Here is a 17,857-nt window from a genome sequence, read left to right as displayed (position 1 = left end):
TATCCTTTTCAACTAGGATGAACATAATAAACATGGCACAAGTTCCTCACCTAGTGTGGCTTAGTGATGTAAATAAACTAGCTTTCCCTATGATAATACACAGATGGGTTTAGATTTGCTCCCAGCATTCTACTCTCAGAATTCTAGGTATCAGTTTCTCTTCATCTTTCCAAGTCCATGCAGCTTTTTGCTGCTGTTTTTGGTTTCTGCCCAATTTGTTAATAACCTTGTCATAGATGGTGTCCAGAACTTAACACTAATCCAGCTGTGGCCTCACAACCACTGAACATTTGTTGTAGCAGTGCAATTTCTATGCAAAATTTTTTTCTAATTGTGGCTCTCATGGTACAAGATTCACGTTCAGTTTATAAATATCTCAGATCATGCATTTAAACTATAAAGGAATCCTAGTACTTGGCTCTTACCTGTGGTTTTAAGAGATTCTTAGAACCACAGCAGAGAGAAACAGAAAATCTGCTGGCAACCCCTGCTCAGCTCTAGTGTTTTCTTCCTCTTTTCCTTTATCTTTTTTCCCCCAGTGAGAGCACATTGCATTTAACATTTTATTTCTGCCTTTCTTCTTTTGTAGAGTGCTACAAAAAGTACTTCCTAAGCATATGCTAGTTCAAACACACTTTTCTTTTTACTTTATCCTTCCCCTTGAAAAAAATTCTCCACATTTTAAGTAACTGTCTGGAAGATGGAATACCAATGTGTTCTTCCAGCTCGTTATGGAATACACGGAGCTTAGAATTGTTCCTTACGAATTTTATTTGCCCTTAATATTTTGGTAAAAATTAGCAGTGATTTCCCTTTTTGGCTATTAAATGAATGCAGCAGTTAATTGTTGTAGGGCCTGATGGAAGGAGCTGCTGAAGGCTGTTAGCAGGGAAGCTTGGAGAGCTGAAGTTGCTTAGAAAGCTCACGAGAGAGAGCTGACATATTTTTGCTTTTTGTCAGCTGGTGCTCGCTTAAGACGTTAGACAGCCTGAGTGAATGTAGGAGGAAACAATACATTTGCAGACACTGGCAGACCGCACTGCTTGCCAAATTTGGCCACAGTTCCTTTAGATAAATAATTTCTCAGTGATGTGCTGTGTTGAAATTATATAAACAGCAAAAATTACTAAGACCTGGGCCCCAGAGTGTTGTGGGTTTCAAGATTTTCTGCAATCAATATTCTGACATCTGCAAATATTTTTCCCTAACAGCTGATGCCAGCAACAGAGCAACATTACCATCACTTTCTATGTATTCAAGATTTTGAATATACTGAAATGTTGTCTCTTCAGCCCCAGTCCTGACCAGAATCTTTGCATTGTCATAGCCATCAGTATATATGAGAAGGCTTTTACAAGTTACCAAAGCAGCAGTCTTTTCTCAGAATGGCCTGTAACCTCTTAGAGCAAAAATTCCATTAGCATTTCAAGAAATGTATATGGAAAAACACTATATTATGTTTCAGTATCCAGAATTATCAAGGGTTTTAGACAAACTTCTGTTGAACATGATGTAGCTTACTTTACACATTGAAGGTGTGGGATTTTCCTCCTTAGGACGAAACAATAGCAAGCTAACTCTGTGGTCAAAGATTTCCTTGATAATTAAGATACTTCCACTATTACTGCCATATATACTAGAGCTATCACTGAGGAATTTATGCGGGAAACCAAGGTGCAAGATTCTCCCTGAACAGAAACAGCCCACAGGAAAACCTTACTTTTATAGAAGCATCTCTAGACAAGCTTATGAAGTTATAAAACCAAATCATTTATTGAACAGATATTTTTTAAGAAATCAGTTTCCATAACAGAAATCAAACCTCAGCCTGGCACCTTAGACATTCTGAAGGCAGCAGCTGTGGAATATTGACAGTTACCCATGGCACTGAGGAAACATGGGCCATGCAAAATGAGTAACTGCATTTATTACTATTGCCTAAGCAGGAATGGCCAGACATGAACAAAAACGTGCTTTTAAAAGTTATGCTTTTCTTTTGATGATATAATCTCCAGCACCTGGCCTTTCCTCTAGCAACACTCAAGTAATACTGTTCTCTGAAAATAGTCTGAACAAAATGAACACACTTTGTTCCATTTTCAGTCCCCCATGTACTAAACAGGAACAAAGCAGAGATATGCAAGTACAGAAAAAAGTCTCTCAAACACTTTCTTATTTCAGTCTTACCTTAAGGCAAACTTGTAAATTTTAAAGTAATATCTCGAGAATTAAGCATAGAGCTTATGAAACTCTTTTTTCTTTGTTGTTTTTGATCAAAGTTAACTTTCTCAGAGAACAGGTATGCACAGTAATAACCTCTCACAAGTGCCTTAGCATAAGACCACGTTAGTGATGTTTATGCAACTGTGTAAGAAATACATCGGCAAGTATTTCTTAAACTGACATTTGCAGTCTAACAGTACAAGACAAAACTTCAGTAGTTCAGAGCACAGTGTGATGAGTGTAAATGTCGAGGGCAACAACGTCAAACTACCTCGGCATTTTCTTTCCACACAAAACATATGAAAGGAATAACAGAACATGTTATCTTCTCAGAGCCCTCTATCTTTAAAAAAAGGATGCTGCAAAGCCTCTTTTGCAGTTATTCTTGTTGCAGGGTTTAAGTCTAGTAGCTTATCAAGTAGGTCATATGCTTCATCAGGAACCTGATCCCATCCTTTCATGTCAGTTGCCTCCATTTCCAAAGCACCATCACTTTCCTGAAAACTCTCTGAGTGTTGAATTTGTTTTCTGAGTGTCTCAGGAGCACAGGGTTTGTCGGCTGCAACTGGCAAAGCTGTGTTGGTTTCAGACCTGATGGGCACTTCCCCCTGAGATCCCTTACAGCTGCTATTTGTTCCTCTCAGCTTTTCACAGAGGTTTCGTAAGTTTTGAGTTGGGACAACTTGGGTGCACACAACAGATTTGCCTAGGGAAAAGAGTTGTACAGTAAGACACATTTTATTATACTTTCTATGCAACTGTAACCTCTAAGTTTGTTTCAGAGAAACTTCATGTCTCCAAGTATAACCAGCATGCAAGAAAAACATTCCAAATCTATAAAAGAACCAAACACCCTCCCATGTCTCCACATCAGCCCTGCTGCTACAGCAGTAGCCCCAGAAAGTCAGAAGGGTAATCATCTCAGTTCTACTCAGAACAAAGAGCTTTGGGTTATGTGAAGGTATGTAGTGACAGGTTGTCAGCCACCCTGTACACCAACATTTTGCATTTCACTGTAATTTTAACAGAATTTAAGACAATTAAATACTCTGATTTTTACACCTTTGTCTGAAGAATTGAAATTGATGCTGGCAGTTACAAGTCCAGCTAGCAAGTGCCGCAGCATTTGGCCTGCAAGCAATTAGGGGAATGGTTATTTGGATTTTTTGTGTTTTGTGGTGATTGTGTCTCTTTTAAACAGGCCAGCTGTTGGGTTTTGGTTTTTTTGGTTGTTTGACTAGTCCTTTTGGGGGAAGGGGCGGGGGGAAAAGCAAGGTTCACATCATCTAAATATTAAGTCATATTGACTTAAGCCTCCAGGCCAAATTTTGTAGGAATAGAAACACTGTCTCAAGAATTCTAACCAAATGCCAGTAGGAAACATTTAGTTGGCATATTTCACCTCAAGTAGCCCTGACTTAGTGAAAGGCAGCAGACAGGTTGGGAAAACTATGACAAAGTACCCCATACACACATTGTAAAAGATAGAAAAACACAATACTGTCTTAGAAGTCTGTAAATATAGAATAATGCTTACAGATTTTACATGCAAAAATCACTTCCAAAATTACTCTCAAACCTAAATTTATACACACACACAAAAATCATTGATGGTAAATTACAGCATTAAATAACATTTCCCCCCTTTCCCCATAATTAAGGTTTGCATACCAAAAGTTCTAGCAGCCTGAATGGTTTCTCTGGATCCACGAACTGTCATGATTTGTGCCAAAGCAGTTAAATCATCACTGGCTTTGAAAAATGGATACCGTCCACTGAGTAGAGAAAGGAATATGATTCCTGCAGACCACATGTCAATTGCTGCAAAGGAAAACAAAGTTATTAATAACTAAACTCATGACTTCATCACAAACAAAATCCCAACCTTCCTTAACAAGAAATTATTATCTGAAAAGTTTCTATCAGCAAAAGTTATGTTCTGAAGTACTTCTTGACTTTGGTCACATATATTAAACTTCAGGCAAGAGTGGAAATTAGTGTAATTAGATTGAAGAATAATTTCCTACTTTGATGCAGAGGGAGTGCTTTTCATATGATAATTCCATTAACTTGCTAAACTGAAAATGAACCAAAACAATGTTTGAAGTTGTTTTACCCAGGGAGATGAGACAGGGCAAATGAAATGGCTAGTTTTGATACTTATTTAACTTCATATGAAGAAAACCTTATATAAGAGTCACAAATAAAAAACAATTCACAAATGTTTGTGAAACAGTTTTTTGGGGACTGAGGCTGCCACAGGTAGGCCGTACTATGAAACTTATCTTATTATGAACTTTGTTCCTCTCTAATATGAACTCATTTGAAAGATAGGCAATTTTAAAAACTGTAATAGTTCAAAGTTATTCATCATTTTCATTGTGTTATGAAGAGTACAGACAGTGCTCTGGGGATAGAGGCCAAAGCTTGATGGAAACTTTAGTACTGGAAGTTATGAGAATACCTGTCTGCCATAATTTTTTTGGCTCACTAAGGTGCACATTTTGAGACATGACAAGTGAAGGAGAGAGTTTGAGGGATCTCAAACTCTGAAGAGAAAAATTAACAGTTGGGACATAAAGGCATATTCATACTAGTGCTATTAAAAAAGTAGCAAAATAGGCAGACATTAATTTGGACATTTTAATTAGAAACATTCTTAGCACAGGACTTTGATTTGAAAAAAAAAGTATTAGGTTGACTTTAGTTGCAAAACCAGATTTTATGTCTTTTATTAAAAATTAAAATCCAAGTTAATAATTTGGCACAATTTACAGTGGAAAAGTTTTCTACATTCTGCATAGTTCCTGTTAAAAAGTTTTAGTACCATCTTTTCAGCAGTGATACAGTAATACTATCTGAGTGGCTGTGCATCCCCCTGAGGATGTGATTGGGTAAGCTGGAGTAATCAAGGTTGAGACTTTTGAAAAGGTTTAATTATGTAACTCCTGCTGAAATTAAAAGACATTATACATCTGAATTTCACAAGTTATAAGAATTCTCCCATAAAAAGAAAGACAACAAAATACACAAAAATGAGAAGGATTAAAAGGTGAAAAAAGGCATTTTCAGTTTCAGTCTGTTGTACAGTACCTGTGGTCTGAGTGGGGCATTTTGTTAATACTTCTGGTGCTCTGAATCCAGGTGTTCCTGCCCTGGGAGCCACTTGTTGACGCCTTGTAATAGAAGACAAATGTATTTAGAATATAACAAGTTGATAATTAAGTTCTAAATCTAATAAGGCTTAATATTGTTTTTAGAATATACTTGTGTAAGTAGTGTAAACACCCTAACCCTGCTTTATTCAAGTTTTATAGAAGTTTGAAGAATCTTACCTAGCATGAAATTATAAAATACACACAATAGCCTTATTATCTATTATATTTTAATTATATTATCTAGCATAATACCAGAGAAATACTTATTGCATACTTAATTATTTTCTCTTAGATGAAACAAAGAAAAAGTCATTGTGAATTAACAGTGAATCTTTCTAGATGCAGATAGCACTGAACTAATCCACGAATTCCATGAACTATTCTTGTTTAAAAAGAGCATACTCAGTGTTTTAAGGGCTGCAGAGATCAAATGCTATCTTTTGCTTACTAAATCAACAGTCTAGTAAATCTAAGTTTCTGACTTTGCTTGACAGCAGAGCAGACAATTTTACAACATTATCAAAGCAAATTACCTTGAAAGGCAAACACTGCAAACTCTATCCGTTGCATAACAGTCACAGGGCAGGTTTAAAGGACAACCACTGGCAGCTTTCCTGGCTGCCCCATTGCTCACAGTTTTGGAAGAAATAATCTTCTTCTTTGTTACTAACTTCCTAGATGAAACATCTATCACCTTTGATTGTTTTATGAGCTGCAATGTAGATATTTTAGAGAAGGTGACATATTTAAGAAGATTCCCTTTACATATAGATAGGACAGTTCCTAAAATACTGACTTAACAGGTGTTTATGAACAGGAAGAATTTTAGGACAGAGACAGCAAACGTTTTTAACATTATCAAAACTACTATAAAACAAACATTCGAACTTTCTAGATACACTGATTTCCTTCCCTTCCCCTTCAGAAGACGTTTTCAGTGATTACTAAAAAACAGTATATATTAGATATTTTGAAGCTACAAGATAAGTATTCTTCACGTGAGTATAGTGTTTCAAGATTTTTTTTGCTTAACATGAGAATACAGAAAAAAAAAAATGAAATGCCACAGCAACACACAGACATTAACTCTAGTTCTACAATAAAATGTCACCAACCAAACCCTCTAATTTAGTTGGGGTTTCCCCCTTGTCATATTAAATACTAATTACAGAAAAATAGTTACAAGTTTTATTCTCAGCTTCAACAGCAAAATAATTTTTAAAAAAGTTTCACAAGATAAGTAGGGGGTGGTTGAGCACTGGAACAGGCTCCCTGGGGAAGTGATCACAGCACCAACCCTGACAGAGCTCAAGAAGTGTTTGGGACAATGCTCTCAGGCACATGGTGAGACTCTTCAGGAGTCCTGTGCAGGGCCACGAGTTGGACTTGATGATTGTCACGGGTCCCTTCCAACTCAGCTTATTCTGTGATTCTATGATTAGTTACACAGATAGACGTAGAGGAAAAAAGATTAACGTAGCATCCAAACCAGATCAGCTAGGAGACAGCTACAGAACTCATTGTTTAAGAGTTTCAAAAGGGACTGAAACAGAAATGAAAAATTCTTTGACTCTTTCAGGAAAGACACATTTAATAATCTGCTCAAAAACTTCTAGCTTCATAGCATTCTGGAACAGTGTCCAGTCTTACAGAACAACCAGTTCTATAATTTTTCAGACATGCAGCAGATGGATCCTACTGATGAGTCATACTTCTTACTTTTGTACTCGCATTCTCCTGGTATGTGGAACTATAGACATTGAAATTCCTTTCTCCGAAGACAGAGCGCTGGACAGAATGGTGCACACAGTCTTCCTGCAATACCAACAAAAAGGACAATAAGGATCCTGTTTAACAGGCATCTGGGTAGTGACAGTTTAAAAAAAAAAGTGTGAAGTGACATAAAACAAGAACAGCTGCATGTAAGTCATTTTCAGGCATCAGTTTACTGTGGATGAAGAAATGTGGTCTAGACAGAACAGCAAACATGTTTACAAAACGAATCACACCTCTGAAGAGCCCCAAGACACTCTCAGTGCAGTCTGTACTGCATTTGTTATGCAACTAAGTAAACATAGGTGAATGATTATCAGCTTGGGGAGGAGTTTCACCACACACATCCCTTAAAAAAGGATTTAAGGCTGTCTAAAGAGTAACCCATGCTAGGGCTTTATACAGCCCTCAGCACTGTATTACATCTAACAGATAACAATGAAGCCAATACTTATATAAAAGGAGCTCCTTCAATATGAACACTGTGATGCTGTGCACCCTCTTGGGGCCCTGCAAGATGCTCAGGCTCAGCTTCTGTGCAAGTACTGCATCTCCCCCTGTTGGATGAAGGAACACATTAAACATATACAACAGTATAATGAAAGAGACTGAGAACCTTTCCTCCTCTTCCTTGTTTCATCAGTACTTTTGAAAGTGTGCTGGACCTTCTATCAGCTGCTTTTGAGGCTGACTGTTGAGCTATCTGTTTAGGTGCTGTGACACTGACAGAAACCCCATTTCCCAAGGCTACAATGGGATTATTTTGCAAGCAACTTCCCTGCTGATCTTCAGAGTGGGCAGTTTTAAGAAGCTCAATTTTCGTATCAGGAGTTCCTTGTGCCAAGCCAAAATCTACCAAGGCATACCTGAAAAGACACAAATTTAGAATCAGGAGTTACAAAGTATCTATTAATCATTCAATTTACTATTAATTACTTATCTTTCTTTCACATTTTATTCAATATTGCTCATCTGTAATGCTGCCAGCATCATAGTCCAATTTTCTTCCTTCTTCTGTTGTCCCATCTTACCTATCCCCTAAATGTTTTAAACCTGTACCACTGGTCATTGTTTCTTGTCCCAAAATCTTCTCAAGTGCATACTTTCTCCAGAGGTGTTAAAAAAAATATTCCCAGGAACTCTTTTCTGAAGGTCTTCTAATCCTACAGCTCTGAATCTTCAGCCAGCAGTTATGTACAAGTGACTTAACTCTTGCAGTATTCCCACAGGCAGAGGACAAAGGCAGCAGTGAAGACAGACAATATGTAAAGTTTTGATAGACTTCTGGCAAATACTACCAGAATTTACTTCAGTCTTCAAACAGGTAAGATTACATTAATTCACACTTCAGATCTGTTTCTAGAAGAATTATTTTTTGCTACAACCAGTACAGCGATAATATACCTGTCCCTGAGTCTCAAACTCAACTCCATGCCTCCAGACACAAAGTAGAGTTTAAGGCTCAAACAAGTGCTGGAAGAGGAAAGTGACAGTACATATCCATTTTGACAGATTAAAAAACGAAAAAACAAAAAACCAACAACCAAACCAGTATTCCTCAAACATTTAAGCCTGTGGTTTGGCAAAATACAATCAAATCTTCCCTACAGACTTTCACTGCATAGAATCACAGAAACATTTACGCTGGAAAAGACCTTTAAAATCAAGTCCAACTGTTAACCCAACTCTGCCAAGTCCCACAAAACCATGTCCCTAAGTGCTAGATCTACAGGTCTTTTAAATTCCTCCAGGGATGGTGACTCAACCTCTTCCCTGGGCAACCCATTCCAATGCTTGATAACTCTTTGGGTGAACAAATTTTTCTCATGTCAAACCTAAACCCTCCCTGGTGTAACATGAGATCATTTCCTGTTGTCTTACCACTTTTTACTTGGGGATGTACATCCTGCTACAACCTCCATTCAGGTGGTTGTAGAGAATGATGAGGTCTCCCCTGAGCCTTCTTTTCTCTAGGCTGAGCCCACCAGCTCTCTTCACTGCTCTCTTAAGTCTTGTACTCCAAACCATTCCCCAGCTTCAGTGCTTTGCTTTGGACACACTCCAGCACCTCAGAGTCTCAACTGTGCAGAGCACAACGGTAACAAATACATCTACAGGGCTGCTAGCACTGAAACATCCTATCCATTTCAGCTCTTCACAAACAAGCAGTACCTCACTTTTTACAGTCTTTAAATTTTGTAACTTGCAGGCAAAAAAAGCCATCCCTCCTGGTTATCAACATTAATTCAATGTAAGGTGAAAACAGCCCAAAGCCAGCTATCTTATCTGTATCACTTTTACTCTATCCACTATCAAAAATGTACAAGCACCATTCTGTGCACCACAAGTTACGATTAGCTTTCTTATTAAAAAAAATACTGATTTTATTCATCTCATTCTTATTTGAAACTTTAGTACTTTTACTCAGTAAAATCTTCATTTTATCAGGTACTTGTCACTCTATGAAGCAGATATTACATTAAGAAAAAAAAAATATTACTTCCCTTCTTAAATGCCTTAACATTGAAAGAAAAGTTTTACAAATAAAAAAATAACCGTAGGTTTATTACTTAAGCACATGTTATGCAGCTGGAAGGAAAGAAGCCTAAAATCCTAATTGATTCTGTTCTGCCAAGGCACACATCCCCAGATGAGATCACAGTATGGCCAGACTCACTTTTTCAGCTGCCTGTTGTAGAGGAAGTTGCTGGGCTTGACGTCACGGTGAACAATACCGAAGTGATGAATGCGCCTCAATGCTTTAAACAGATTAAACATGTATTCCCTCACTTCTTCAAAGGAAAGGGAATTCAAAATGTCCTGAAAGATTATTTGGATACTGCAATTTATAGAATCACAGAATAATTATAAAATAATTATCAAACTGCTTTTAATTAAATGTTCTACTACACATCAAAAGTCTGAGACTCACCAAGAAAGATTCATGTTCCAGATATGGCATAACAATAACAACGTGATCATTTTTCCTAAAGCAGTATTTAACTCCCATAACATTATCTTGTCCCCTAGAAGAAAAGTAATGTTACTGAACAAAGACCAGAAGATGGATGTTTATTTTCCTTTATTTCTTAAAAACTTCAGTCAAGCTTTCTTTTATAATCTTAATTTATATTTTGATAGCAGTCTCATCAGCAGTCAGTAGCTGTGTTCTTGCTATTCACTGCTAACACATTTAAATTCTGCAGTTTGGAATGAGAACTCCATAGACTATCTGTCAGGCTGTGGTTTGTAGTTACCACTGCAATTAAATATAGGCCCTAACTTGCATAGTCCTACTACTTTAAGAAGGTGCTATTCAGCATACTCTGCCAACAAGTATTCATTCCTAAAACCACATTTTCTAATGAAGTGATTCTTTTTTCCAAGCATTTCAGAACTGGAATTTTGTTACCACAGAGATACATAATGGAATTTCTTGGATGGAAAATAGAGTACCCCCCCAAAATGAGACTCAGCAGCAAAGGGCATCCATTACAGGTAAGACACTCCTTTTGTTATTTGTTCTCAATAAAAAGAGTATACATGTGTGTGTATACTCTTTTTATACACACTAAAAACTAATCAAGAGACAAAACCTAAAATAAATATAGAACAGTGAGACAACATTCAGCAGTTTAGTCCTGACAATCAATTTTCTTGTTTATGTACCCTGCTACTGTGAGGCACTGAAGTTCAGCAGCTATTCGCAGAGGGTGACTGGTTGGAATCAAGTGTTTCAGAGCCATTTTTTCCTCACATCCTGTTTGTAGTTGTGCTGTGGCTAAGTAAACAGAACTAAAAGTACCTGTAAACAAAGGAGAAAAACACTGTCTTCAACATTTTAATTAGGTCAATGCAGATTTTTACAGAAGTGATCTAACTGTTCACAACCCTGCAGTACACTTGATACTACATCAAAAGCAGATTCTAGAAGAGAAAAATCCAGTTCCTTTTTTCTACTACTGAATTCAGTGATCTTGTATACAAGTTTTTTATGTCAGTAAAAATGCAAATATAACACTGTCTAACTTGCCTGGGACACAGTGCTCTTTGAATGTAAATTTCCTATCTTTGATTTGCTTTCTTGTTTAGGTAGCTTACTTTCATCTGACATCTAACTCCTCTCCCTACAATGTAAGAGGACTATATAATGCTAATCTGGAAAGCACTGCCTTTGCTATTCAAAGCACTTCTGAAATTGCTACATTTTTCCTTAATTCTGTACCTTATCCATAAAGTAAGGCTTCCCACATGATGTGTAACTGAACTGTTTGTTTGCCCAGAGCATTTTACCACACTGAATGTGATACATTTGTTTGACAAAGGGAGTATTCAGACTGTATGGTAAACTTACCCAGCTATTTAATTTTAAGGATATCCTAATACACCTCTTAGGAGGTTAATTTATCCTAATGATCTGAGATATCTGAACATACAAGTTGAAGTGTTCTTCCATATGAATAAAAGAAGAGAAATTACTTTAGATTACATTTTAAGTAATGCGTTTGCATCATGCTGGTTCAACAGTCTGAGTGCACACATACATCAAAATGCCAGCAAAAACAAAACACTTCATGCCATCATAAAAAAACCCCAAACAACCTGGAGACCCATGCCTTGAACAGAAGTGATTACAGCAACAAGGGTTACAAATTTCACTTAAAACATTCTTTTGGGTGGTGAGAACTGCTAAAATGAAACTGATTCAGAGTGGGATCCTAAGCTGAAGCTTGTTTTCTCATAGTGCTGTTCAACTGCAAAAGATATTTTTTAAAAACATTGTTTCCCCCTCCACTTCTGCCCAAGAGATTTTAGGGGACACAAAGCTAACTTAAAAGAACACCAATTAAGTACATCAAAACACAGCTACATGTAAGTAGATTCTTCATGTAAAGGAGAAAAAGAATGGATCTTTAAGACTTATTCATTTGAATCTACCTCAAAAATTTTTAATTGTCAAAACTGGAATGCTGGTTTTTTAAAAGGCTTTAATATGCCAGATTTTCAAGAAAATATCTTGAAAGTGTTCCTAATTAATACACCTATGTGTTCGGCAACATATTAGAATTCCTACAGAGACCACATAGTAAATAAAAAAAAGGCATTTGGTTTAAATTGCATATATATTGGGATCTTGGTTTCATACCTTTTAAATTAGAAATGCCAAAAGATACCTTAAGTCTAAGCATGCTAAAATGAAACATTTACCTTCTCCAATTTTTTCCTTAATTTTGAACACATTTACAAGCTGTGGCACTGCTTCATAAAGTTTTTCAATGTCTTTTTTTATTCCTGCTGTGGAAAGAATGGAGAAAATAAGTCAGGAATTTTATTACTTGATTCAATATCTGATCTATATTGGAGATCACAAACCTCACTTCAGCTCATAGGACTGTGGATTCACATAAACACAGGAAAAACCAGCACAAAGGTACCTTATTTATCCCTGCTGACATTACCATGTGCGTACTTGATATTGTTGCTCTTTATCACACTCCCTTGTAAGCTGCAGCATTTAAACAATTATTTTTCACTTACCTGACACATAGCAGATTCTAAGAGGGCAAAATCCTTCTGGTTAGTGGGGCACCTACAGCTCATTGCTAAATGTTTACATGAGATTTGCAACAGCAATTTGACAAAAGGCAGAACTATAAAAGCTGTTTCTGTAAGCACAGGTGCAAATCCATCAGATGCAAATCAAAAAGGCAGAAAAATAATTCTTTTTTAGATATTTAAGATCAGTAATGCAATCTTTCACACTGTTACTTAAAATTGCTGATACCAAACCCCACGTCTGCTCTGCATTTGCTGCACTTCATGCTACAATCACTAGATGGCATGACAAGAATGCTGTACTGTATTATTTCCAAAAAAATCATGTCGTTCTCCATTCAGTTTACAAATCCTTATTTAAGTGTTTTCTACACCCACATAAGAATTCACTTCTTTTGAAGATATCAGTTATGTAGAGGCTGTGAGTAATTTCTGTGAAGCAGGGGTAAAGAACATTTTAGTATACAGAACTAAGCACAAACTGATATTTGAAAAGTCAATCAAATGAAAAAAGGTGTATACATTTTTCATCCTAAAAATATATAAATTAAATTTAGCATAAATAGATAAATTGCACTGTATTATATATGCAAAAATGGACTATGTTTCACAAGGGCAGTTAAGTCATAAACAATAAGAATTTTTTTCAAAATATCACAGATATGCTAGAAACAAAGTATGGATTAGCATGCATCCCAGCCTTCTATGTAGCTCACTTAAAACAACAAAATCTGCCTGAAGAACCCTTTCTTCCTGATAAATTAGCTAGTTACTCAAGTTATAGTTAACTTCCAATTTAATTTTTTTTAATTTCAAACTCAATACAGCTGTTTGTGTGAAAGATCATCCCGAGAAGTGCTAGAAAAAGTCAGTGACTGTCCTTGTAGATAGAGAGCATTATAAACATCACCTGGTCTCTTCTGGGGGCCTGAATCCCCCAGACTGGGCATAGAGAACATACAGTCATTGTGCCAGCAGAGTAATAATATTACTAATAATATCTAGCATTTTCTGTGAGCAGATTTTAAAGTGATTTCTTGTATTTCCAAAACAAGACAAACATTATTCAGCATCATTCTGGACATGGATGTGCAGGAGACTGATAGAAGATGATATATTTTCAAAAATATAATAGCCATTATATCTATAAACTGGCTGACCATCTGGGATTACTGAGCAAGCACTGTACACAAAGTCCAGACTCGGGTACATACACAAAGAGACTCAAAAACAAACAATAAAATCCCTATCAGAACACGTTAGTTCAGCTTCTACAAAAAAAACCAAGAAGAGTGTTTTTAGGCACATGTACACGTGTAAAGATATTGAAGCATAAGGCTGGTGATTATAGGTTAAAAGACAAAATACTGGTTTTGTGTACTGTCTGGTCAGAGTTTTATTCCAAGGGCTGGCTTTTTTTCATTCTGGTATCCTTTTATAATAACATATTCTGTAATAAATAAATAGTAGATTTAGCAAATTGTGACAAACTGCTGTTGCTGAAGTTTTGTAACACACAAACAGCAGAAATAAACCCAAAATCAAAAACCACCTCAAATGTTTTCATTTCATTCATTCTTCATAAACAGGATCATATACAGACAGCTTATAATCAATACCAAAATTTCCCTACGTAATAAAGCAGCATGTCAGCAACAAAATGTAATATTAACAATCTCTATTTCAGCACATACCTGAAAGCTTGCTGTTCTGCCCAAGATTCCCGTGGAAGTCTTCAGCCTGCTGAGGGTGCTGTTTATCACAAGGAGACTTCAACACTGTCTCCATCACAAAACAAGTCTCAAGTGAAAAACATCCAAGACTTCGAGGGCCACTCCTGGACACCTGGGGGAGCAAGCACATCTGGTAAGACACTTGCACTCAGTTCCTGAGATGAGATTTAGGGAGTCTGAGGAGCTCCTCTGTGCTACCTAAAACAAGGTGTCACCCAGTATTCCAGTGAAATAGTAAAGCCACAAGAGGATAGAGGGGGGAAGGGAAGGAAGACTGCAGGATAAGCTTAAATACAACTGATTTTCATCTCTCACGTTTCCTTATTTCCACTAAAGCATTGTCTTTTCCCTGAAGTTTGCTTTGAAAGGCAAGGAACTGATGCACACAGAAATAGCTGCATTGCACACGGCAACAGCTGCAGAAAGCCAGAAAAACTGAAAGAAATTATAAGAGCAAAGAATACATTCTCAATACAAGAGATCTCTCCCTCCTAGATAAGTTGAACAAAAGGCATAATTAGTTGCCCTCCCACCACGAGAAAAATGGAACATGCTTATTTTGAAATGCTTCTTCCCAAATCTTGGGAACATTAAATAAAACTGTAAACCAGTAAAGTCTACTAATACCGTACAATCAAAAAATCCCTGATAATCCCTTTTCAGGAACAAGAGTGGCAGGGAGCTCCAGGGCAGAACAACCAGTGATAAGTGAGCCTGGAAGCACCAGCTCTTACAGTTACTCAAAACTGGTTCCATTCGAAAATCTTCCTTGTTACTTTGCCAAACCTTTGAAGCTCTGGATGAACTTTTCTACACAGGGGGAATATATTCTGAAAAACTTCTGATGAAAGGATTCATGTTTCAGCTATGGAGCTAGAAACACATTTTGTCTCCAAAGAATTTGAGCTACCTTTAGTCTGTCATCCTTGTGTAACACCAGGGACAAGAGGCAGGAGCCGTCTCCTTTGAGCCCCGTTTTTTGCGGGAGCTTCGCTGGAGAGGGACTTGGAAACTACTGGAACGCGATTAGAGGGTAGTTCTAGTCTCTTTCAGGTAGCCACTCCTCCCTCTGCTAGTGTGGAGTAGGCAGATTAGCCTGTTCCAAACCAGTACGAGCCTCACTCGCAGCACAAGGACCGCAAGTTAACACACATTACTACAGCCCATCCGTCTGGTCCGGGACGAGCAAGAGCCTCACACATCCAACCCCCAGCTCGCACTGGTGATGTCACCACTGCCACACAAAGCCGGGAACCCGTCACTGGCTTTAAGGGACAGACCCCCCAGCAAGGCCCCAGGCCAAGCACACGCCGCGAGCTTCCCCATCGGCCCTGGGCTCACGGGCGGCGGCAGTGGGGTGCAGACCGCCCTTCGGCTCCCCCCGCCGAGCCGTGGCCCAGCTCAGCTCCGGCCGAGCAGAGCAGGGCAGGGCAGGGGAGCCGCCCCGCGGGGAGCGCGGGCACTGAGGGGCGGAGGGTGCGCGGAGCGGGACCCCGCCAGACGGACGCTCCGCGGCGCGGGGGGGTCAGGGCGGGTCGGCTCGGGCCGCTGCAGGGGAGCGGGGGAAGGCGGGGGTGAGGGAGCGGGGGCCGCGCGCGATCGGACACTCACGGGGACACCGGCGCGCGCCGCGCTTTTGCTGCTGCCGCCTTTGGCCGCCCGCGCGCCGCCGCCAATCCCGGCCTTCGGCGGAAGCCGCGGCCGCAGCCAATGGCGGCGCCGGGCGGAGAAAGGCGCGCTGCCATTGGCCGGCCGGAGGGGCGGGGCCTGGCCGGAGCGCGCGCTGGGCCCGCGGGGGGAGCGGGCTGTGCCACCCCGGAGCCGGGCCCGGCCGGGACAGTGTGCGGGGGAGCGGGCTGTGCCACCCCGGAGCCGGGCCGGGACAGTGTGCTGGGGAGCGGGCTGTGCCACCCCGGAGCCGGGCCCGGCCGGGACAGTGTGCTGGGGAGCGGGCTGTGCCACCCCGGAGCCGGGCCGGCCCGGGACAGTGTGCGGTGCTCTGCTGCAGGCCGGACCCGTCTGCTGTGGGCCAGGCCCCTGCAACAGTAGTTGGCCTTAGACTTTCTTTTCTACGTCTGGTTGTTGCGAACTAATCCAGTCCCCAAGCCCTCAATGAGATCTTGTTCTCATTAGCTCTGCTAGGAATTCAGTCAGAGCCCTGTGCCAAAGGAATGGCTCCACCTACACCATTATAACGGGGGAACTGCTTGCAGCTTTGCCTTATTGCCTGGTTACACAACAAAAAGGATCGCACAGAATACAACATTAAATTTGCCTCTTGGCTCTGGTCTAGGCTGTAACCACTGACCAGCAATGAGTAGGACTAGCAAACTTAGTGGAACTATTGGAACTATATACTGTAATGTTTTGCTGATGTTTTAAGTGGTTGCATTTTATTGAAACCGGTAGAGTTGTATGTTTGTAAATAGAAGGATTTAGCACTTCTTGTCTTATATCCATTTTTGGTCAATGTTTCCTTTTTTTTTTTTTAAGATAAAAAAATACTTTTCTTGTTAAAGAGTCACTCCCCTCCACTTGATAATGCATAGATCTCTTGTTCTCTAGAATATGAACTAAAATACTCTTGTTTATTACATAATTCAGGTAGAGATCTGTAACTGCAGCCCTTGGTAAATAACAACCAAGCCTGAGGTTGCTGAAGTTCCCAAGGCAATGTTCTAACTTGGCTTTACCTTACAACAAGCTGTTCTTAGTTTAACAAATCACTGCAAGCAGAAGCAGGTTCCACCACTTTTGTTAAGCTGTGCTTCCTAGTACACATTTTAGAAGTAGGGTGCAGAAATGAGTTGCTGAGCTGCTTTGGTGGGTTTAGTTTGATGTGTGGGTTTTTCTTTTCCAACAGTTGTTGTAATTTGCACTTTCTTTTTAGGGCTCTAATGAGTCAGTGCAGCAGCTTGAGATTTAGTGACGTTAAGTATGCTAGCTCAATAATTTCGGTTAAGGGTGACTGTATTTAAAAGCAGATTATACCAAACATTAATTGAATGAGGTATAATGACAAAATAGTATAGGCCAAATTCTGTTCTTTCTTTTAGCCATGTAATCTTACAGAAGTTCAAAGGGCACCATAAGCATTCATGAGTGCAGGTTTGTCCTTGTGCTAATGACAAGCAACTTCATTCTAAATTAACCTCTTGAGACAATCTTACCTACAGCCATTTCTGAATACTGTTGAACCAGGAATTATATTTTCCAGTTAATACTTGCAAAATAGCTGCTGATCATTTGCAGGTTGCATATTTAGCTCTGCTGCCTCCTGGCCAGGTCAGGGTTTCAGCCAACTTCCTTGGCCTCCCTGCCTTGGAGGTGTCATCATGTGGAATACCAAATCACCACCATTTCCATACAGCTCCTATTATTGGCACTTCCCTGTCAGTCATATCCATACTAACT

At 39.2% G+C, this 17,857-nt stretch overlaps 1 protein-coding gene across 6 annotated transcripts; it reads right to left on the bottom strand.

Annotated features, from left to right (window-relative positions):
• Positions 1-1,746: 1,746 nt before the first annotated feature.
• CDC7 (cell division cycle 7) lies at positions 1,747-16,151 on the bottom strand. 6 transcript variants are annotated; one of them, XM_085068046.1, is made up of 13 exons: positions 15,354-16,000; positions 14,759-14,878; positions 14,405-14,555; positions 12,363-12,449; positions 10,824-10,959; positions 10,087-10,180; positions 9,832-9,974; positions 7,771-8,020; positions 7,101-7,196; positions 5,915-6,093; positions 5,317-5,399; positions 3,895-4,044; positions 1,747-2,929 (listed from the first exon to the last, which is right to left on the bottom strand). In XM_085068046.1, exons 3-13 carry the CDS (start codon positions 14,496-14,498, stop codon positions 2,553-2,555), a joined length of 1,689 nt encoding a protein of 562 aa, XP_084924172.1. In that variant the 5' UTR covers positions 14,499-14,555; positions 14,759-14,878; positions 15,354-16,000; the 3' UTR covers positions 1,747-2,552. The 6 variants fall into 6 exon arrangements, with proteins under 6 accessions (XP_084924172.1, XP_084924171.1, XP_084924174.1 ...); XM_085068045.1 differs by lacking the exons at positions 14,759-14,878; positions 15,354-16,000 and adding an exon at positions 16,055-16,151; XM_085068048.1 differs by lacking the exon at positions 14,759-14,878 and having other exon boundaries at positions 12,363-12,446; positions 15,354-16,001.
• Between the last annotated feature and the right edge of the window lie 1,706 nt (positions 16,152-17,857).

Source organism: Lichenostomus cassidix, chromosome 8 (genome assembly GCF_008360975.1).
Source record: "Lichenostomus cassidix isolate B80296 chromosome 8, HeHo_3.0, whole genome shotgun sequence".
Classification (NCBI taxonomy): domain Eukaryota; kingdom Metazoa; phylum Chordata; class Aves; order Passeriformes; family Meliphagidae; genus Lichenostomus; species Lichenostomus cassidix.
Note: the sequence above shows the minus strand (reverse complement) of the source record. Positions and strands in the feature narration are given on the sequence as shown.

What these genes read in the sequence shown, in the direction of transcription:
- CDC7 (XM_085068045.1), bottom strand. Translation starts at nt 14,498, where the DNA reads ATGGAGACAGTGTTGAAGTCTCCTTGTGATAAACAGCACCCTCAGCAG. An exon ending in TGCAGTGTTTGCCTTTCAAG is followed by an intron (nt 5,400 to 5,914) that starts GTAATTTGCTTT and finishes TTCTATTACAAG; the next exon opens with GCGTCAACAAGTGGCTCCCA. An exon ending in ATGCCCCACTCAGACCACAG is followed by an intron (nt 4,045 to 5,316) that starts GTACTGTACAAC and finishes TTTCCTTTGCAG; the next exon opens with CAATTGACATGTGGTCTGCA.